We start from the raw sequence: 20,948 nt of genomic DNA, 5'->3' as shown, positions 1-20,948 counted from the left end.
TAGCGTCCCCCGGCCCCGCCGCCATCCGGCACCGCATGGCGGTTATTAATGCCGACAGCCCGTCACTGAAACGAGGGGGTTTAATTCGGCACCAGCCTCTCGGCGGGGCTTGTGTCCCCTCTGCCCACCTCAGGGGCTCAGGGCTGTCCCCTGGGGTGGCAGCGGGGTCAGAGCTGGTGGCACAGGGCCGGGAACGGACGCGGGCATCACCCGCGGGGCCGGCAGAGCCACAATGCGGCTTTGTGTCCCCGGTACCATCGGGGACGCGAAGCAGGGGCAGGAAAACAAGGGGCTGCAGGACGGCCTGACGCGGTGCCTGGCTGACACTGCCGCTGCCGGGGACAGCCACGCCGCGGGGACCGGGGCTGCCGGCGGTGCTGCCGCAGCGGGGAAATGCTGCCGGGCAGCCGGTGCCCGTCCCGGAGGCACTCCTGCATCAGGTAGGTGCCGGGCTCCCAGCGGCGCGATGGGCATGGGGTGGCCCCAGTGGCACCCACGCTTCCCCAGTTCACCCAGTGCCCTGGGGTGGCTCGTCCCCCTCCCCGCGGTGGCGGCGGCTGCAGGAGGGGACAGGCGCTGGGTGACCATCACCGTGTCCCTGGGCGCAGCCTTTCCCATGACCCCTGGGCCAGCCGTGCAGGAGGGGGGTGAGGTGGCCGCAGCCACCATGGGGACACTGCAGGGTCACCATCCCTGTCCCCACATCCCCTGTCCCCCCACGGACCCGCACGGCTGCCGGGTGGCTCTGGTTGGGGTGTCCCCAGGCAGCCACCAGCGTGTTCCCAAGGGCCAGGGCTTGGCTTCCCCGGCGGTTTCTGTCCTTCGATGTCCCCTGGCTCTGTGCCGCGGCCGGGACACTGTCCCTGCTGTGGGACACGGTGCCCCAAGCCAGGGTTGATGGAGGCTTTGGAGCTTTCGAGGACTTGGGGCAATCGGGGATCATGGTGCTGGGGACAGGGAAGGGATGGGATGGGCAGGAGCCAGCCCTTCCCCAGGGTCTCTGGAGCCGGGGACTTCAGGGCAGGGGGTCCTGTCCCACCTGGGTGACATGGGACAACCTGCCTTCACTAGCCAGTGTCCCCAGTTCCAGCGTGCTGGCAGGGTGCTGAGGGTGTCCACATGCACCGAGTTGTGCCCATTCTCAGCACGGGGGTAAAGGAGCCAGTTGGGCCAGGCTGGGCGGTGGCCGGTGTCACCGCAGGGGCCACCGAGCTGGGGCATGCTGGGCTGAGTGGGACAGTGGCATGGAGAGCCTGGCAAACCCCGTGGAATCCCCCGGGCTGTGCCCCACACCCGGTGGGCTGAGATCCCCGGGCCACCCGCCCCGTGCCAGCCCTGTCTCCTCTCCCCTCGCAGCTTTGACCTGGAGAATGGCCCCCCGGGCCGGGGCGCGCTGGACCCCCAGGCCAGCCCAGGCGCGGGGCTGGTCCTGCAAGGCACCTTCTCCCACGGCCAGCGCCGTGAGTCCTTCCTCTACCGCTCCGACAGCGACTACGACCTGTCCCCGAAAGCCATGTCCCGCAATTCCTCCATCGCCAGCGACCTGTGAGTGTCCGTGTGTCCCCTCCGCATCCCCGGGGACCCCCGTCCCCTCCCTGAGGCTCACGCTCCCTTTGCTCCCGCAGGCACGGAGAAGACATGATCGTCACGCCGTTCGCCCAGGTAGGTGCCGTCCCCGCACCCCGGCGGTGAGGGGACACGTCCCTGCACCCAGCGCCGGGGTGGGTGTCCCGGGGGGGTCTGCGCGGCCCCAGCCCCCTCTCGCCCCCCAGGTCCTGGCCAGCCTCCGCACCGTCCGGAGCAACCTGACCCACCTCCAGGACCGCGCCGGCTTCAAGTGAGTTGTCCGTGGGACGGGGAGGGCGAGGGTCTCGTCTGGGTGGGGGACTGCGGCCCACGGCAAGGGGAGGGCACCGCCCCGGGGGTCCCGGATGCTCAGCCCCCCCATGTTTCGCAGGCGAGCGTCGAGCAGCAGCCTGCCCTCCGGGAGCAAGGCCAGCCTCGCCGGTGAGTGCTGGGGGGGGAAGATGCTTTTGGGGCGAGCCGGCTGTCCCTATATCCCCGGGGATGGGTCCCGCCGGGCCCTGGGGGGTACAGCAAGGCCCCGCCAGCTGGGGCAGAGCTGCAGCTTTGCCCTTTGGGATCCATGTCTGGTTTTCGGCAGCTCCTCCCGCCTGGCCGCCCTTCGCGCCGCGGCGGCGGTGGAAAGGCTCCCGTTGACGTCAAACCTTCCATTAATAAAACCCGGCGGTGAGCGGGGCCCCGTGGGAGTCCGGCTGTCCCGGGGCTGGCCGTCACCCCGCGGGCACGGTGCGGCACACCGCGTGCCGGGGCCGCCGTGCGACGGCGCTGAGCCCCCGCTGCCCGGGGATGCTTGACCCCGGCCCCCGAACCCGGCCAGCCCCCCGCATCCCCCAGTGCCCCCGGCCGCCCCGTTCAGGGGGAGATGTGAGCAGCCAAGCCGGTGAGCCCTCGGGCCGGGTGCGGTACAGCCGCCCGCCGGGGCTCGAGGTGCCGCGGCCGGGACCCTGCGCGTGCCCCCGTGGCGGGTCGCCGCGCCGGCGGCAGGTCCCTTGCCAAGCCGGCGGATGCCCCCAGCAGAAGATGCCCACCAGAAACTCTCGCGGGAGACCCTGGAGGAGCTGGACTGGTGCCTGGACCAGCTGGAGACGCTGCAGACCAGGCACTCGGTCAGCGAGATGGCCTCCAACAAGGTAAGGGTCCCCGGCACGGAGCCCCTCCATCACCCTGCGGGGGCTCAGAGATCCCTGCACCACAGAGCCCCCCCGGACGGGCAGCCGGGGGTCCTGCCTGCCCCCCGCAGCGCTGAGCCCTGCCCGCTGCCCGCAGTTCAAAAGGATGCTGAACCGGGAGCTGACGCACCTCTCGGAGACCAGCCGCTCGGGGAACCAGGTCTCCGAATACATCTCCAGCACCTTCCTGGGTGAGGACCCCCCCGGGGACACCGCCTGGTGTCACCTCTCCGCCGGCAGCAGGGGGGGCTTTGCGCCCGCAGGGACCCGGGCACAATCCCGTGGCACATCGTGGTACCGGGTGCCCACGGGGACGGTGCCAGCGGCTGGTCCCGCTCACTTCTTGCAAAGAAATTAAATGGGGGGAGCAGGGGGGGCTTTCCCAGGTGTCCCTGTGGGATTTGCTGCCTTGGGAGTGTCACAGCTTTCTCCCGGCTGGGAGTGCTGGTGCATACTGGTGCATACTGGTGCATACTGGTGCACTGGGGCTGCTGGGGCCATCCCTGTGGCCCCGCGGGGTGCTCCAGGGCAGGGTCTGGGTCCCATGGCAGGCGGGTGGTCCTGTGCAGGAGGGTGAGGAAACGTGCTGGGCAACCCCCAGGCAGCCCCCCCCCCCCCGCCCCGTTGCCATGGCATTGCGGTGTTATCTGCGCCAGCTGATGTCATCAGCGTGACCGGGGGGGATGCCGGAGGGGAGATCAGGCTCCCACCCTGCTCACGGCCCCTCCGTGCCGGCCCAGACAAGCAGCATGAGGTGGAGATCCCCTCGGCGCTGGCCAAGGACAAGGAGAAGGAGCGGAGGAAGCGCCCCATGTCCCAGATCAGCGGCGTCAGGAAGCTCACGCACGGCTCCAGCCTCGCCGCCGCCGGCATCCCCCGCTTTGGGGTGCGGACGGACCAGGAGGGGCTGCTGGCCAAGGTGGGCCCCAGCGTGGGTGAGCCGGCTGGCTGTGGGGTCCCCGGCGCTGGCACCACATGGACCTCTGTCCCTCTGGTCCCCAGGAGCTGGAGGACACCAACAAGTGGGGGCTCAACGTGTTTAAAGTCGCTGAGTACTCGGGCAACCGCCCGCTGACGGTCATCATGTACAGCATCTTCCAGGTGAGCATCCCAACGGGATGTCCCCATCCCCATGCCTGGATGGGGATGAGCCACCTCCCTCCTCCCCGCAGGAGCGCGACCTGATGAAGACCTTCCGCATCCCCGTCAACACCTTCATCACCTACATGCTGACCCTGGAGGACCACTACCACGCCGACGTGGCCTACCACAACAACATCCATGCCGCCGATGTGGCTCAGTCCACCCACGTCCTCCTCTCCACACCTGCGCTGGAGGTGAGCCCTGGTCACTCAAGGCCACCGAGGCCACCAAGCGTGTCTGGCAGGGCTGTAACACATCTGCAACGCCTTTTTCCACCATCCCTAGGCTGTCTTCACGGACCTGGAGATCATGGCTGCCATCTTTGCCAGCGCCATCCATGACGTTGATCATCCTGGTGTCTCCAACCAGTTCCTCATCAACACCAGTGAGCTGGGCTGCAGGAGTGGAGCTGGGGGGGGCGTGGGGGGCCCTGGCACCCAGGAGCCACCCCAGGTGACCGGTGCTGTCTCACAGACTCGGAGCTGGCGCTGATGTACAACGACGCCTCGGTGCTGGAGAACCACCACCTGGCCGTGGGCTTCAAGCTTCTCCAGGAGGAGAACTGCGACATCTTCCAAAACCTGAGCAAGAAGCAGAGGCAGTCACTCCGCAAAATGGTCATCGACATGGTACGGGGGGGCCTGGAGGACCCCAGGGTGGGGGGTCCAGGCTGGGGGGCTTTGTGGTGGGGTCAGGCTGAGCCCCGTTCCCGGCTTGCTTTGCCCAGGTGCTGGCCACGGACATGTCCAAGCACATGAATCTGCTGGCGGATTTGAAAACCATGGTGGAAACCAAGAAGGTGACCAGCCTGGGGGTGCTGCTGCTGGACAACTACTCTGACCGGATCCAGGTGGGTGCCGGGACGTGGGTGGGGAAACCTTTCTGGTGTTGCAGGTGTCGGTTCCTGGCTCCGGCCAGGGCTGCCAGGATGTCCTGTTTGGTGCCACCACCCCTCCCAACCCCTGTTGGACATGGCCAAGGACGTTCCTGGCACAGGGGTGGTGGCCCCAGAGGACAAAGAACTTTGGGTAATTGACGCCGTGGCTCTCTCTGCAGGTCCTGCAGAACATGGTGCACTGCGCCGACCTCAGCAACCCCACGAAGCCGCTGGAGCTGTACCGGCAATGGACCGACCGCATCATGGTGGAGTTCTTCTGCCAAGGCGACCGGGAGCGGGAGAAGGGGATGGAGATCAGCCCCATGTGCGACAAGCACACCGCCTCCGTGGAGAAGTCCCAGGTGAGGCAGCGGCGTGGGGCCAGGGTGGGGGCCACAGGGCTGGGCTGAGGGCTCAGCTCTGCCTTCGCCTTAGGTGGGCTTCATAGACTTCATCGCCCACCCGCTGTGGGAGACGTGGGCCGACCTGGTGCACCCTGACGCCCAGGAGATCCTGGACACGCTGGAGGACAACCGGGAATGGTACCAGAGCATGATCCCACGCAGCCCCTCCCCACCGCCCGAGGGACCCGGAGTGTCCCCCGCCACCACCGACAAGTTCCAGTTCGAGCTGACGCTGGAGGAGGAGGAGGAGGAGGAGGGTGAGTCGGACACAGAGCTGGAGGGGGCCGAGAGCCCCTTGGATGAGGACAACAGCGGCTCCAAGACTCCTGCCACAGATGACTCGGAGTTGGCTGACACCGAGCACTTGTCACCCGGCTCCGGGGACCGGGACTCGCCTGTCACCCGCCCCAGGGATGTGGACAACCGGCGGGCGCTGGAAGGGATGATGCCGAAGGACAGCGGTGGCGGCGGGCACTCGGTGCCGGGGCCTGAGGGCAGCCAGGGGCTGTGCCTGGACACGGAGGGCAACGTCACATTCCTGCCCCTGGGCACGTAGCGGCACCGGCCGGTGGGTGTCCTCACTGCCGCGGGGACGTGGGACTGGGCGCTGCCCCGGCAAGTGCTGGGGGCAGTGGAGAGCTGGCAGTGGGCAGCACCGGCACCGCAGGGACCACCGGGACGTGGAGGGACCCAAAGCGTGTCCCCGTGCGGGAGCTGGGCAGGTCCCAATGGGCACGAGGACGCTGCTCGCCCTCTCCCAGCGACTGTCCCCTGCTCCCACCCCGCGTCCCCGTGCACGGCTGCTGGGAAAGGCCCCTGTCCCCTTCAGACAGGGCTTGGGGACACCGTGCTCCTGCCCCATCCCAGCCCTGGGTACATCATGCCCCACAGGGCTCCAGGAAGAGGTGCCCCACGGGGCCAGGCACAGCCAAAAGCATTTTGGTGTCTCTCTGGGTGGCCCCTCACAGATCAGCCCCACAGCAGGACGGCGAGGTGGGCGAAGGGTGCTGGCGACAGCCCCCAGCACCAGGGACCTCAGTGCGGCCAGGCACCACGGCACGGGCATGAGACAGTGGTTTATTTATTTGGGGACAGGTTCACTTTTTAAAGCCTTTTGTAGCTCACTTTTTAATACAAGCCTCACCTGGGTGCACTCACACGCGTTGCTGTGGCACAAAGACGCGTTTCTGCCTGTGATCAGCACTCGAAATGCTGCGTTTGTACTTTGCACTTCGGGCCCCGGGCAGGCGCCGCGACCTCGTGTCTCTGCAGGGGCCGGGGCAGCCCCCAGGGTCCTTTTGGTTTCTTCCTTCACCTTCCAGAGATTAAACTTGGTTTGTTTCCCCCCAAATGTGAGCCTTGTAAGAGCCTCTTTACCGTGCCGCTGCCACAGGAGCCGTGGTCGTGCCGGTCGGGCCAATGTCCCCAGGGACCGGCACGGTTGGTGGCCCCATCTCCTGCCAGGCACCGGGGAGGGCCCTGCTCCGTGTTTGAACAAAAGCGAGCTCCTCCCTGGAAACGTCGATCCATCACTGGCAAACACAACCGGCTAAGGTAAATATTTAATCGCCGGCTTGGCGTGGCGCAGGGCCTGTTCCCCGGCTCTTCCGCATTGCTCCCAACGGTGATTTATATCTGCAAACACGTCCCCACCCGTGGCACTGCCCTGGCACGCGGGGCCCTGCCAGCTCTCGCCCGCTGCCTGCCCCGTGCTCCCCCGGCGGCGGCGGCGGGGCCACAGGAGCCAGATGCTCCTTTCCCAGCCCAGGGCTCGGCCCGGGAGTGCCGGGTGCCGCAGGGGCTGGCGGGTGGCTCTGTGCCATCCCCGCCTCGCGGGCGCGTGCTCGGCATCCCCCCCATCTCTCTCAACGGAGAGGGGCTGAGCGCCGACAGGTTGCTAGGGACCAGGAGAGCCTCCGTGCTCCCGGAGCTCCCCGGATGGCCTCATGCTGCCCTCAGGTCTGCCCCAGGCTCTCCGCCCGGCTGGGGCCGGGAGCAGGGCAGGACCTGGTTGAAAAAGCCCTGCTTGGCAGAGGGGCTGCAGCATCCATGCACCAAGGAGGGTGGCGGAGCCCATGCCTGGAGGAGGTGGGGGGCAGCACCCGTGGTGGCTGGGTCCATCCCTGCCTCCCAGTCGTGCCTTGATCACAGCCTGTGCTGTCCTGCTGCCCCTGGGTGCCCTGGGCCCCGTCCCTGCTGGGATGGTGCCCGCCCATGGCCGGCGGTGCCCAGCTCTGTCCTCCCACGGGCTGTGGCATCCTCGGTGAGTCCCGGCAGTGGCGAGGAGCAGCCCCAGGACAGGGCCCCTCGGGTCCCCAAGGCCCCACAGGCTGCCCCAGGCAGGGCAGGGCAGGGCAGGGCAGGGCCGGCCCTAGGAGGGTCCGGGGGCCTGCAGAGGGGCCTCCTGCGGGGCCGCCATATGCTGCCTCCCCCTAATCCCCGCTGATTGCCTCAGGGCAAGGGAGGATGAAGGGACCCGGGCAGGACATGGCCGCCACACTGTGCCCCCCCCGCGCCAGCTGGGCCGAGCACTGGGAGCACCGACCCTCACCTGAGGGCCGGGTGCCCCTGTCAGGGTTTGGGATCAGGCTGCCCATGGGTGCAGGCCTCAGGGGGGCCGCGGGCCGCGCTGTCCATCGCGATAATGGGTCATGTCGTGACAGGTGAGGCTGTTAAGGGGTCGCTACCCGCCGTGAGCGGAGATGGCGGCTCCCCGCCCCCCCCTCCGAGCGGGGATAGTCCGCCCCGCGCCCCCCTCTCGGGGAGGGGATGGTTCAGCCCCTCGATCCCGGGGCGCCGCCGGGCCGCACCACTGCGCGCTGCTGGGGGGGGGGCGGCCTCCACCATCGTGCCGGGAGGGGGGTTTGCCGCCCTTTCCCCTCCCCGCCCCGCCCGGCGTGGTATCCGCCGGATTGTCCATCACAGCGCACCGCCAGCCAATCAGCGCTCCCCCCCGGGGCCCGTTCTCTGACGTCCAGCGCTCATTTACATGCCGCGCTCCGCCCCCCCCCCCCCCCCCCCCCGCGGCGACGTCATCCGGGCTCTGCAACCGCCGGGGCGGCGCGCGCCGCTGCTGCAGTTGCTGCAGGAGGAGGCGGCGGCGCGAGCGCGGGCTGGAGGTGAGCGCGCGCCCCCGCGCCCCCCCCCCCCCCCCCCGCCCCCTCCGCGCCCCCCGGGCACCCCCCGGCACCGGCACCGGGGGCGGGCGGGGCTGCTCGGGGAGGGGGCGCGCGCCAGCTGGCGGGGACGGCGGCTGCAGCGGGGCGGGGCGGGGGGGGGGGGGAGATGCGGGGCGGGGGGGGGCGGGTGCTCTCGGTGCAGGGCGGCGGGGTGGGGGGGGGGAGTGTGGGGGGGTCGTCTCTCGGTGCACCGGGGTGCAGCGGGGACCGGCCGGGTGCACCGGGCACGGGCCTGCGGGGAGGGGCAGGGGCTGAGCCCTTTCCCTGCATCACCCTGCAGCCCTCAGCACCCCCCCAGCTGCACCCCCCTGCACCCCTCCAGCATCCCCAGCAGCACCCAGCAACCCCCCAGCACCCCCCAGCAGCACCCAGCACCCCCCAGCAACACCCCCCAGCACCCCCCCAGCAGCACCCAGCAAACCCCCAACACCCCCCTGCACCCCCCCAGCAGCACCCAGCACCCCCCAGCAGCACCCAGCAGCACCCCCCCAGCAGCACCCAGCAGCACCCCCCCAGCAGCACCCAGCACTCCCCCAGCACCCAGCAGCACCCCCCCAGCAGCACCCAGCACCCTGCAGCACCCGCTGCCCGGCATCCCCGTGCTCCGCCCTGCAGCACCCTGCACCTGCAGCACCCTGCAGCCCCAGGTGGGCGAGCACCCACCTCCGTGCCCCCCTGCCCCCCGCATCGCCCCCCCGCCCAGCGCCGAGCACCCTCCCCGCAGCGCCGCGCCGCGCAGCCGAAGGGCCGGGCACGGCGCGCGGGGGCACCCGCCGCAGGTGCCATTTTGCAGGGGAGATGCAGGAGGGATGCAGCACCCCGGGCCCCGGCTGCGCCCGTGCCAGGGCGATGGCCCCCGCCCGGTGCCGGCAGCCGCCGGGTTCCACGCACCCCACGTTTGCCGTGGGCATCTCTCGGGGGTCGCTGCGTCGGGGGGTGGCGGGAGCCGGCCCGGCAGAGCCCTTCGGGGAGGGTCCCGGGGCCGAGCGACCCCGCCGATGGCAGCAGCGCCTCGGCGTTGCTCGCCCATCCCGAGTCAAAACATGACTCAACCGTGCCGGCACCGGTGGGAAACGGCCCCGGACCGTGGTGCCGGTGCCGGCCGGGGCCCGGCGCGGCGTGAGTTTGCGACCGCCGCCCCGGCCGTCCCCACGCCATCCCCGTGGCGGCCTCTCCTCCGCCTTGCAGATGGCGTCCGCTACCGACTCCCGCTACGGGCAGAAGGAATCCTCGGACCAGAACTTCGACTACATGTTCAAGATCCTGATCATCGGCAACAGCAGCGTGGGGAAAACCTCCTTCCTCTTCCGGTACGCCGACGACTCCTTCACGCCCGCCTTCGTCAGCACCGTCGGCATTGACTTCAAGGTCAAGACCATCTACCGGAACGACAAGCGCATCAAGCTGCAGATCTGGGTGAGACCCTCCGGGGGTGCCTGCCGGTCCCCCCCCAGCCCGGCACGGCGGGGACGGTTGGCGCGGGGCTGCTCGGCCGTTTGCCGGGGCTGGGGGGGGCGACGCCGGTAGGGAGGGACGCGTCCCTGGGGACCCCGGCGCGCCCCGAGGGGCGTCCGGACGCCGTCCCCGCGTCCCCGGAGGGTGACGCGCTGCTCTCCCCCCACCCCGCCCAGGACACGGCCGGCCAGGAGCGGTACCGCACCATCACCACCGCCTACTACCGCGGCGCCATGGGCTTCATCCTGATGTACGACATCACCAACGAGGAGTCGTTCAACGCCGTGCAGGACTGGTGAGCGCCCGGGTGGGCTCTGGGTGCACGCCCCCCCCATATCACGGGCACCCCCCGCCCGTGCCGGGCTCTGCCGCCCGGCGTGATTTCCCTCTCTGCCTCCCCCGAAGGTCCACCCAGATCAAGACCTACTCCTGGGACAACGCCCAGGTCCTGCTGGTGGGGAACAAGTGTGACATGGAGGACGAGCGCGTCGTCTCCTCGGAGAAGGGCCGCCAGCTCGCCGAGCACCTGGGTGAGCGTCCCCCCCCCGGCACCGGCGCGGCCGTCTTCCCACAAATAATTTAATTAGGGGCTTAATTCCCTCGCCGTAATTCTTCCGCTTCGATAGCAGCGGCGACTCGTCACCTAACGAGAAAAAAGAAGGGGGGGGGGGGGGGAAGGTGTAATTAAGCCGTGAGCTCCGGGGTGCGATGCCGGTTTATGTTACAGCCAAATAAACCCGGCGCCGGGTGCGGAAAATCGGGCGTCCCCGGGCAGGCGCAGGCGCGGCCCCTCAGTATTTACGGGGGGGGCACGAGGAGCTGTGAGAGGTTGACGGCGGCGGGGTGGGGGGTTTCAGAGCCCTGATGGGTGTCGTCTCGCCGCCCCCGCCCCAGGTTTTGAGTTTTTTGAGGCCAGCGCCAAGGACAACATCAACGTCAAGCAGACCTTCGAGCGGCTGGTGGACATCATCTGCGAGAAGATGTCGGAGTCGCTGGACACGGCCGACCCGGCGGTCACCGGAGCCAAGCAGGGCCCCCAACTCACGGACCAGCAGGCCCCCCCGCACCAGGACTGTGCCTGCTAGGGCCAGCCCCCTCCCCACGCCCCCCCCAAAATCGGTCAGTGCACCCCCTTTCCCCCCACCGCCTCCCCCCTGCGAGCCCCTCTTCTTGGGGGTCCCGCGGGGGCTTTTGCTGCTGATACCTCCGAAAGGGCTGCAGCCCCTCTAGGAGCCTCCCCCCCTCGGTTAGGCTGTGCCCCCCTCCCCTTAATTTATTTTTAAGCCTGGGCTGGTAGGAGAAAACTCCCCCCCCTTCTGCTTTTAGCCGCTCCACAAACCCCCCTCTCTGAAAAATACTATTTTCTCTGTCTGCTCGCCACTGCCCCCGGTCCCGTCCCTCCCCGGGGAGCAGGGACGGGCCCCCCCTGCCCGGGGTGGGACCCCAAATGGGACCCTGAAACCTCATGTCCCAGCTGGGATTCCCCGTGTCCCCCTCCCCAGCCCGGCGGAGGTCTCCCCCCGCCGCCCAAAGAGCTCCTGGGGGCTCTTTGTGCCCGGCTTTCCTTCCCCCCCGCCCAGATGGATGGATATTTCCTAACTCTTGTTTATTTGTATAAATAGATGCTAATTTATGCTCCCACCGTCTTCCTCCTTGTACATAAGAACAACTCCTTGTAAATAGGCGTAGGAAGTGACGCTGTGCGCGTGACCTGCCGTGCTGTGACCGTGTTGGTGCATTTATTTTATTTGCTTTTATTTTCTCGGTGTGGTAAACCTTGCTTGTGAATATCACTTCAAAAAAAAAAAAAAAAAAAAAATCTATTATTTAAAGGTTTAAAAAAAAAACAACACCGAAGCGAGGCCAGCCAAGCAAGCTGCAGCAAATTAGCCCCAGTTTGGGGGCTAATTAGCCCCCGGTTTTGGCTCGTGGGGGGCTAGCAGGGCTCGGAGGAATGTCGTTAATTTGCCGCAGGGCTTTTGGCTCCTCGCGTGTTCCTGTAGTACCGTGCTTCTGTGGAGACTGTGAATAAGTGGATATTCCTGTAGCGACGACGGACCCGGGGGTCGTGCTGTCCTCTTATTTATTTTTCTTGGAGCGCCGTGTCTTTATTTTACAGGTTTTTTCCCTCCTCTCCCCGCCCGTGATACCATCTTTCCCCCCTTTCCTAATTTTTGTGAAGTTTACTTATGGAAGAGTTACACTGTACTGTACAAATGTCAAAAAGTGTCAAAAGAGTACAATTTCCTAAAAATCACTGTATTAAAGAACTGTTGTGAAGAAATAAATCAATGCTGATCACCTCGGGGTCATTGCAGGGGGAGAGGGGGCAGCGGGAGGGTCCCTCCCTTCCCCGTGGATAACCTCGGCCCCGCGCTGTCGAACTCGTTGCCGGAGAGGAGCAAAACCAATCCGGTTTCTTAATTAGCGTTCAGCAAATGGCTCCCGCTGCGGCTCGGCAGCTTGGTTTGCTGCGGTGGGAGGGCTGGTGTCCCCCCCCGGGGGCGCGTGGCCGGAGGGACGAGGACAGAGCTGTAAGTAAGGCACAGCTTTAAGCTTTAAAAAAAAAAAAAGAAATCACATTTAGGCACTTTTCATCGATGCTGGAAATAAGTAAGGTCCCAAGTTACGGAGTGAGTGTCCAGCGTGCCCGGGGAGCTGTGGGGCTGGGATGAGAGGGGAGCTGTGGGCCAAATCCTGCAAAAAGTTTGCCTTAAAAACCCCCAACCGCCTCCGTGTCGACTCCGCCGCTGCCAAACCCGGCGGCGAGCAGGCGGCAGCGATCACACCGCTATTTTTATAAGAACTGGGGTGGCCGCAGCCCAGCTTAGCAGAGCCCACGCGCGGTGCCGGCGAGGTGGGTGCACGGCGGAGCGAAAGGGAGACGAGTGGAGACAAAAAGGCAGCCGGGAAAGGGCTGAGGAGCGGCACCGGGAGCAGAGGGGCAGCGTCCCGCTGCCGAGCGGCCGAAGCGGGAGCAAGGAAGGGACCCGAGTGGCCGGCTCCGCAGAAGAGCGGAGGAGGGTGGTGGAGGGAGCGGGGGGCCAGCCTTGCCCTGCAGAAGGGAAAAAAACCTGGCTGCAGCGGAGGGGAGTGCGCTGGGGACCTTCCCCGAGGCGCTGAAGGCAAAGCGTAGCTGCGGCAGCTCCTCCCTGCCCCGGCAGCGTGGGCTCAGTGGATGGATATAAAAAGAAATCGGCTTTACCGGCTGGCCTGCGACACGAGATTCCTTAAAAACACCCAAACCCATCATTGCAATCAGTTGATGAGTTAATAGGTTAAGAAAGATCCGCACAGCGAGCCGCAGACGGTGGTTGCAGTGGTCTCCGGCCATCGCTTTCGTGGGTGGATTGAGCCGCGTCGGCCACGACGCCCAGCAAACCGCTCGCCGCGGGCCGGAGCCTCCGAAAACGTCGCGGTCGTTGAGAGCAGCCGCCTCTTTACATCCCGACACCGCGCCGGTTCTCACGCGGCGAGTCGTGCTCGGCGCTCGGGGGGCTGCCGGGCTAGAAAATAGGAGAGATGGCGCGCGTTCGGTGCCAGCCCGGCACGGCCGCGTGGCACCACGGTGCCGGCACTCACCCTGTGCTTGAGGTAGGAGAGGTAGGTGTCCCAGCCCAGCGTGATCACGTTGACGTAAACCACCCGGTACTTGGGCGGGACGAAGAGGAAATTCATGAGCTGAGCCGCCGGCCAGACGCACCAGTCAGCCTGCCGAGAGCAAAGAGCAGCCAGGCGCTCCCCGCCGCAGCCCGGTCCACACCGCGGGTGGGAGGCAGAGCTCAGCGGGGGCTGTATTTACCTTGTAAAACTCCCAAAATTTCTCCTTCAGCTCCTCCCAGCTCTCCTCGAGCGACTGGCCCTCCAGCGTGCCCATGCCTGTGGGGACAGACGGACATCAGTGGGGATGGGAGCGCCCACGAGGCTCCAACGCTGGGGAGCGCGGATGGGAGTTACCATCTCGGCTGCGCCGGACAGCAAAAAATGCCAAAAAACTCCCATGGTGGGGAGGGGAGGGCAGCTCTGGCACCAGCTAGAGGGAGGGAGCCCCAGGAAACCCACGTCTGCCCCACCAAGCGGGGGTGACGGGCGTCACGCCGGCGCCCACAAACCGTAACACGTCACCGGCAGCGCGGGCCACGCTCAGTCCTTGGTGCCAATGACACAAGGCGGGTGCCGCCGCGTACCGAGGAAGTACCAGGCGCCCAGGGCGGGCGATGCCACCAGCTGGTCGATAAGGACTTTCTTCAGGACGGTTTTCAGCCCCCGTACGCCCCGCGCCGGGAAGGCAGCGTCCAACCAGAGGTACCAGAAGTGCATCAGCGGGCCCATGCTGCAGCCGACGGCGAACATGCGTCCTGCAACACAACGCCGCGGCGGCGACCGATGCATTATTTACGTCACCCTGGGCCCCCCCCCGCCCTCCAAAGCGTATCCGGCTCTGGGGAAGGCACAAACGTGGCTTCGTGTGGTGCCGGGGAGCCGGAGCCTAATTAATCCCCTCTGTGATAACGAGCGCGAATTCAACGCCGCGTCAGGCTCACCTGTGCGGGCCACCTGGGGCTCGGTGTCGGGGTGCCGCCGGCGGTGCCAGGCCTGCTGCAGCGTGTCGCCGGCGGCCAGCAGCGCGCCGCAGCTCGCCGTGTTGGTCAGCAGCAGCAGGCGGCCGGTGAAGAGCGGCTTCCAACAGCGCAGGAGCCGCCGGCCCCACGCCGGCATCCTGCGGGCAGGACCCCCCCCCCGGCCCCTCCCTGACGTGGGGGTCAGTGGGGATGGAGCACCCCCGCCCCGTGCCCCCCAGTCACTCCTGTGCCCCCCAGATACCCACGCTGTGCCCCCCAGCTCCCCCAGTTAGCACTGCTGTACCCTCCCAGTCCCCCCAGTGCCCCTGCTACTCCCGCAGTGCCCCCCAGGTCCCCCTGCTGGACCCTCCCCCCGGCACCCCAGTGCCCCCCACTCACCCCCAGTTACCCTTACACCCCTCGCGACCCTTGCTGCACCCCCAGTCCCCCTCGTTGCCCCTGCTGGATGCCCCCCACTCGCTCCAGTTATCCCTGTACCCCCCATTTACTCCCCAGTTCCCCCTCCCGGGCACCCCCCCAATTACCCTCGTGCTCCCGGTTCCCCCCATTGACCCACCGGGCCGCCCCCCGGTGCCCCCAGCCGCCCCTGACCCCACACCAACTGCCCCCCCCCCCGCTCACCGCCGCGCGCTTCCGCCACCGGCACGCGGAAGAGGGGGCGCGTCCCGTGACGGGGCGCCTTCCGCTACCGGTGTCCGCCATGACACCTACCGAGGCACTGGTGTCCGCCATGACATCTACCGAGGCGCAGGCGGCCGCCATGACACCTACCGCGGCCTAAGTGGCCGCCATGACACCTACCGAGGCAGCAGCGTTTCCGCCCCGGGGCCCAGCTCGCGCTCCTCCCCCGCACCGCGGCGGGGCAAGGCCGACCCCTCCCCACTCCCCCCCCACACCCCCACCACTCCGGAGCCTCTTGTTTTTCCACAAAACCATCCTTTTTATTCGCCGCTCGCTCGGTGCTCCCACGCCGTCCCTTCAGCGCCTGCAGCCGGTCAGGGCCTTCGGAGCCCCCGAGCCCCCACAGGCTTCGGGCTTCTCCCCCTGCCAGAGAGCGGCCGCTAGAGCCCCGGCAGGGACAGGGACAGGGACAGGGACATGTCCCCCAGCCCAGCTGGCCCCTCCCGGCCCGCCGGCCCACCTGGTAGAGGCGGCAGATCAGCCCCAGCAGCGAGGCCTCGGCCTGCGCCTGCAGCTCATCCGAGTGCTTCTGTGGAGGGGGAGAGACGGGGCTGGTCAGGGGGGTCCCGGCGGTGCCCCGGCCCTGCCCGGCGCCCCGGTGTCCTGCCCCCCGTACCCCGTTGATGACGATCCAGGGCACGAACTGGTGCGGGGGGTCGAGCGCCTCGGTCAGCTGGGCGTTGCGGTGCATCAGGGCGGCCCCCGCGTCCCCCTGCACGCAGGCGGCGATGCGGCCCCCGTCCAGCTGCGGGGCGTAGACCTGCAGGCACTGCCGGGGAGGGGGACACGCGCACGCGCCGGGAGGTCAGGGGGACGGGGGCGTCCCCGCGGCGGGGCACGGGGGACGGGGAAGGGGACGTACGGCCTCCAGGTTCTTGGTGACGGAGCTGCCCGACTCCAGGCAGAAGATGACGGGGAAGTAGGTGCTGAAGTTCTTGGCCTCGTGCATCAGGCAGGCCTACGGGGACAGGGCGAGCGGTGAGGGGCCGCTGGACCCACCCCATGCCGGCACCACGGGGACCGTCACCGTCACCTCGATCATGTTGCCCAAACACTCCTCCGGGCCGTGCTGGCACTGGAAGTGCCACTTCCCGCTGACGTTCCTCTCCTGCGGGACCAACCAGTCTGAGCGGGGCTGGCAGCGCCGGGGCGAGCGCCCGCGGCACTGGGTCGGGCCAGCTCCTACCTCGGCGTTGCCGTAGGGCACCAGGGTGATGTTCAGGGCCTCGGCGGGCAGCAGCAGCCAGGTGGTGAAGAGCTCCTGGACCAGGAACGCGCGGCACGCCGGGCACAGGCTCTCGTAGTACAGGCTCAGCTCCACGGGCGCAGCCGCCGGGCGCGAGAGGTTGGCGCAGCGGCTCTCCGCCTGCGTGCGGGAAGGTTGCGGGGAGCGCAGGGGTGGGGTACGGCTGCAGCCCCCCCTTCCCCCGTATTTGCAGGGGATGGGGCAAAGCTCCTGGGATGTGCAGCAGGAGGGCAACGAGGGTGTGCTGGGATGGGAGGGAAGTGAGAGCAGGGGTACAGCGCCGGGGCTTTCCACGGGAACTTCCCCACAATATTTTGGACTAAAACATAGCTGGTGGGGCCGGGACGTGCCTGGGTGGGGGTAAAACCCAGCACCCACTGCTGGGCGGTGGCTGCAGCCCCGCCGGGCTGGGAGGGCGCTGCCGGACCTGCCATTGCAGCGGTGTCACCATCCGGGGACACTGAGGGCAGAATAAGCTGAAAAGCTATTTTATGCTGAAAAAGCAGAAGTGCCAGCAGTGCCTGGGGAAGGGTTGGGGTCTGGCGGTAGCACAGCTCTTCCCCGGGGATGCCGGGGACTGCTGGGGTGCCGGTGCGGCATGGAGGCTCTGAGCATCCCCACAGCGTGCCAGCCCATGCCGCAGGGATGCTCAGCGCCGGTGCTTGCACCAGGTACCGCGGCTGTGCGATGCCCCAACGCCGTCCCCACACACCCCAGCCCCGCTCGCCGGGCAGGCACCCAGCCCCGCGTGTGCCGTTTCGGCAGGACATGTCCCTGCGTGCTGGGCGACCCTGCCCTGCGTGGGCTACTGGCGCAGGCGGGTGGCCAGGACAGCCCTGGCACCGGCGGCTCTGACCTGGCAGGCGATGGCGATCTCCCGCGAGCTGCACCAGAGGTGGGGCGGGTAGTCACAGCCGGGAAAGGCCACCCCGAGCCCCGGGGCCAGCAGGGCCACCAGCACTAGGAGAGCCAAGGGCACCGCGGGGGCCATGGGGATGGTGAGGTGGCGTGGAGGCGAACGCGTCCCGGCGAGGACTTTTAAAGCCCGGCTGCGCCCGCCTCCACACACCCTTCCTTCCCGGCTCAACCAGCCTCCTCATGTGACGCCGACGCTGCTGACTCATGCGGGGCCGCCCGGCTCTGGCCACCCCGTCCCTGCTGTCCCGCCTGTGTCCGCAGCCCCAAATCTGGGCTTTGGGGCTGCACCCCCTCGCCCCCGCTCTGCCGGCAACTGCTGCTTCCCCACAGGTTGTGATGGGTCAGGGACAGAAGCCCAACCCTGAGCGAGAAGTTCGGCGTTTCCCAAATGGGCAGGGGGGTGGCTCTGCGGGACCCCCGCCGCTGTCTGCCGGGCCCCCTGCAGAGCCCCCCCCAGCCTGGGTGCAGGTGCCGAAGCACACCCAGGCTGGCAGCTGTGGGCGCGGGCACTGGGTGCTGCCCAAAACCTCCCCTGGGCTCATTTCTAGGGCCGAAACGAGGAATTGTTCTGTGGAGGAACTTCCCCCACTGTTTATAGCCACCATTTCCGGCTGTTTCTTGCCCCTTGGGGCTCAGCTGCCGCCTCCTCGCTTGCCCGACCGGTGAGCCTGGGGCTGGGCCCCACGTGCCCCAGCCCCACATGACACCAGGGAGCAGGGGCTGGATGCTGGGTCACATCCTGCACCCAGCCCAGGAGCTGGGGCACAGCCCCAACGCCCTCCCACCTCCGCTGCCCCGGTGTAACACCCCTCCCACAGAAGTCCCCGCAGCCATTTCATTAATTCTGTTTATTTCTTTCTTTTTTTTTTTTTTGGTTTGTTTTTGTGGGTTTTTTTGAAGTACCGTACAAAAAAAAATCCTCTTACAGTAACAAATACTGGGTTTACATTAGTAAACGTCAACAGAAAGAGCATAGAGAACTACTGCTGGTAACGAACAGCTGAAGTGGCAAGTTATTTATTATTGCATATACCTAGGAACTAAAATCTCAGGAGCGCTCACGCAGCTGCCACATCCTCTCCGAGCACAAAGCCACCGGTGACACGAGAGCCCTCGGGGGGGCTACAGGGGGGAGCACGGAGCATCCCGAGCTGGGACACGGAAGGACAAGACCCAAGCTGTGCCCTGGGGAGCAGGAACGGCCACGTTGCACCCACAGGACGCGGGTGCGTGGCTGGGTTAGGGGACGCAAGCAGCAAAGCAGAGCCCAGGGCCTCGAAACACATCGCTATCGGGTTCATCCCGCGGCGCGAACAGCACGAGCAAAAAGCATCAAAGGACAAATCACAACTAGCTTATTCCAGCTCACTGCAGGGAGCTGAGGGCTTGGGCTTCCACCCCAGGGGGAGACGAGGGAAAAGCCGCGGTTCAGGGAGCCAAGTCAAGCACCGTCAGGGAAAGGCAGCCCTGGGGAAGGGCATTTTCCTCCTCGTTGCACACAGGACTTGCGAGCAGAGCCCCATCGGGGACGGGCCATGGCGATGGGTGCCGGTGGGCAGGAATGGCAGTGCTGGAAGATGCAGAGGGGCAACTGGGACGCCTCCTCTGTGCTCACACTGAGCTGCCCACGCTCCTGGGGGAGGAAGAGGCTCTGTCTGGGGGGCAGGAAGGGACAACGGGGGGAGAACAGCAGAAATTCAGCTGAAAGGGTAAAAAAAAAAACCCCATCATGAGAAGCTGGAATTTCCCTGGGCAGCAGAGCCAAAGCGAGCACCAAATGAAGCATCGACAGGCGACAGCTTGAAGCTGAGACTCTCCCAGATGCTTGGCAGGTGTGAGCTGGGAGCAAACCCCCCTGGCAGGACTGTCCCCGAGCTCACGTTGGTGCTGGGGGGACCTGGTCCCTGTGGGGTGAGCGGCTGGAGGATCCCATCCGCCTGCAGCCTGCCCCGTGGCACAGGGACCTGCTGGAGGTGCAGGGATGAGCACAGGACCAGCACAGAGCCCCTGGGTTGAAAATGCACCGCTGCGACGGGTCCAGGAGTTGGGCAGGTTTGGGGTGCCGGCACAGTCCCCCCGGCCCACCCTGCAGACCCCGGGAGGCCTCTGCGTCTACAGGGGCTCTGAGCACCAGGCCTCCCTGCCCCACTCCCCTCTGCCCTCATCACTCATGCATCTCAGTCTAAACTATTCCCTTAATTATCCCCAACAGCTTTTCCCAAGGGATCCCCAAAGCCAAACGCAGTCTCTCCTGGGCTGTGTGCCCCACAGCTCCCCTGATGCATCGCCTGCCCCTTCCGTGGCACTTCGGCACCCGAGCTGCGATGGGTCAGGGACGGCACCGCTGCCCCGCATCCTCACAGCGCCAAACCAGACAAACTGGAGGAACCAAAAAAACCGGTCCAGGGGTCAGAGAGGGCAGGCGGAGCAGGGAATAGGGTCTGTACAGTCGAGCATAGGAGAGCTGCCACAAGCAACGAGAACGGGACATTTACTCCAGCAATCCCAGATCCAAAAGGATCTGGGGACCAGCATGGAGCAAGGCAAGCAGCAGAGCTGACCTGGGGAGGAGGGACAGCGTGGTCCCCGACGCAGATGGCACATCGAGGACAGGATGCAGGCAGAGCATGAGCACACAGCACCCCACAGATCCGGCGCAGCCCAAGTCGTAGCACAAAGCAGAAGCAGCAAAGCCTACAGCATCCACCAGCCTGTCCTGAGGACGCAGCCTCCAAAAGGGAAAGCCTCTCCGGCAAATCAAGAGGACAATTAATGCTTTCTTCAAGCCAGGCAGACAGGATAACCACGGCCTCAACTCTCAGCCCAGGTCCAGCTTTTAAAGCTCTTCCGGGGCCACCTCCGTTGCCCTCGAGCCCTCTGAATTCCGACACAACAAATCCCTGCCTGCACCAGCCAGCTACGCTGGGCAGCACTACAGCAACCCTCAGCTCTTTCAACCCCAAGTCTCCATACAGTACTCATGATTATAAGTGCTTTGCATACATAGTTCGACATCATGCATATACATTTCTATGCGCTAAGGCCCTTGGCTCAGCGGAGATACCCTCCTCCTGCAGCAGAGAGGTCCTTCATTTTGCGTAGGGCTCGTAGTGTGCATCGGACTCCAGCCCTCTCCTGCTTCAGCTGGCAGGACCCAAGTCTGCAACAGCCTGGCCAGTTGCTGCCCACGTGCTCGCATATCGTAGTGGGAGTTCAGCAAACACCAGTACTAGGTAAGCAGCTGATTACGAAAAGAACCATATTTACAGAGCTACAGTTAGCTTCAATGGGTTACGTTTGCAGAGATTCACCGAAGACAGCTGGAAACAACGAGCTGTGCGTCCCCCAGATTCTGCCAGGAAAAACATGGGTACCAACAAGGATTTCACAGCTTAGCTGGCACAACAAAGGTGAGAGATTCATCACTAACCGGATCCTCCCTCCCCAGACAGCAACACTCAAGAGGTTATGACACTAGGGAACAAGACAGCGAGGTGGGGCACAGCACAGAGCGGAGACCTCAGCCAAGAAGCCCCACAGAGGATGGGGTTTCTCCTTTCCAAACGAGTCTCTGCATGGAAGAGCAGCACCCCTCGTACCAGACACCACGGCAGCCTGCAAGATCACCGAGGAGAGTGAGAGTGGAGGATGCACATGCTCAACCGAGCCTCCTCCTCTGCTTCCTCCGGCACTCAGGCAGGGAGCCCCT

General features: G+C 66.4%; 4 protein-coding genes across 4 annotated transcripts in view; 2 read left to right on the top strand and 2 right to left on the bottom strand.

The window, feature by feature from the left end:
• Nucleotides 1-6,135, top strand: part of PDE4C (phosphodiesterase 4C) — a 9,542-nt gene extending 3,407 nt beyond the window's left edge. The window contains 14 exon segments of the mRNA XM_082011092.1: nt 1,357-1,545; nt 1,626-1,662; nt 1,773-1,837; nt 1,958-2,007; nt 2,602-2,714; nt 2,851-2,944; nt 3,494-3,672; nt 3,756-3,854; nt 3,926-4,090; nt 4,182-4,281; nt 4,371-4,525; nt 4,624-4,746; nt 4,953-5,135; nt 5,209-6,135. Of these exon segments, the coding sequence (XP_081867218.1) occupies nt 1,357-1,545; nt 1,626-1,662; nt 1,773-1,837; nt 1,958-2,007; nt 2,602-2,714; nt 2,851-2,944; nt 3,494-3,672; nt 3,756-3,854; nt 3,926-4,090; nt 4,182-4,281; nt 4,371-4,525; nt 4,624-4,746; nt 4,953-5,135; nt 5,209-5,733 (2,077 nt within the window). The 3' untranslated portion in view covers nt 5,734-6,135.
• Nucleotides 6,136-9,415: 3,280 nt separating this feature from the next.
• Nucleotides 9,416-10,907, top strand: RAB3A (RAB3A, member RAS oncogene family). The gene is made up of 4 exons (XM_082011083.1): nt 9,416-9,772; nt 9,988-10,106; nt 10,217-10,341; nt 10,706-10,907. Exons 1-4 carry the CDS (start codon nt 9,545-9,547, stop codon nt 10,894-10,896), a joined length of 663 nt encoding a protein of 220 aa, XP_081867209.1. The 5' UTR covers nt 9,416-9,544; the 3' UTR covers nt 10,897-10,907.
• Nucleotides 10,908-13,251: 2,344 nt separating this feature from the next.
• MPV17L2 (MPV17 mitochondrial inner membrane protein like 2) lies at nt 13,252-14,530 on the bottom strand (the record flags this gene model as incomplete). The annotated part of the gene is made up of 5 exons (XM_082010913.1): nt 13,252-13,317; nt 13,394-13,522; nt 13,614-13,690; nt 13,999-14,169; nt 14,356-14,530. The coding sequence occupies 5 exons, from the start codon at nt 14,528-14,530 to the stop codon at nt 13,252-13,254; spliced, it is 618 nt and encodes a 205-aa protein (XP_081867039.1).
• An 811-nt stretch (nt 14,531-15,341) lies between these two features.
• IFI30 (IFI30 lysosomal thiol reductase) lies at nt 15,342-18,772 on the bottom strand. Its single transcript, XM_082010809.1, has 7 exons — nt 17,178-18,772; nt 16,262-16,441; nt 16,109-16,183; nt 15,938-16,033; nt 15,692-15,844; nt 15,536-15,604; nt 15,342-15,438 (listed from the first exon to the last, which is right to left on the bottom strand). Exons 1-7 carry the CDS (start codon nt 17,310-17,312, stop codon nt 15,373-15,375), a joined length of 774 nt encoding a protein of 257 aa, XP_081866935.1. The 5' UTR covers nt 17,313-18,772; the 3' UTR covers nt 15,342-15,372.
• Nucleotides 18,773-20,948: the final 2,176 nt, after the last annotated feature.

Source organism: Phaethon aethereus (assembly GCF_964289735.1).
Source record: "Phaethon aethereus genome assembly, chromosome: 26".
NCBI classification, from domain to species: domain Eukaryota; kingdom Metazoa; phylum Chordata; class Aves; order Phaethontiformes; family Phaethontidae; genus Phaethon; species Phaethon aethereus.
This window is presented reverse-complemented; position numbering and strand designations above follow the sequence as displayed.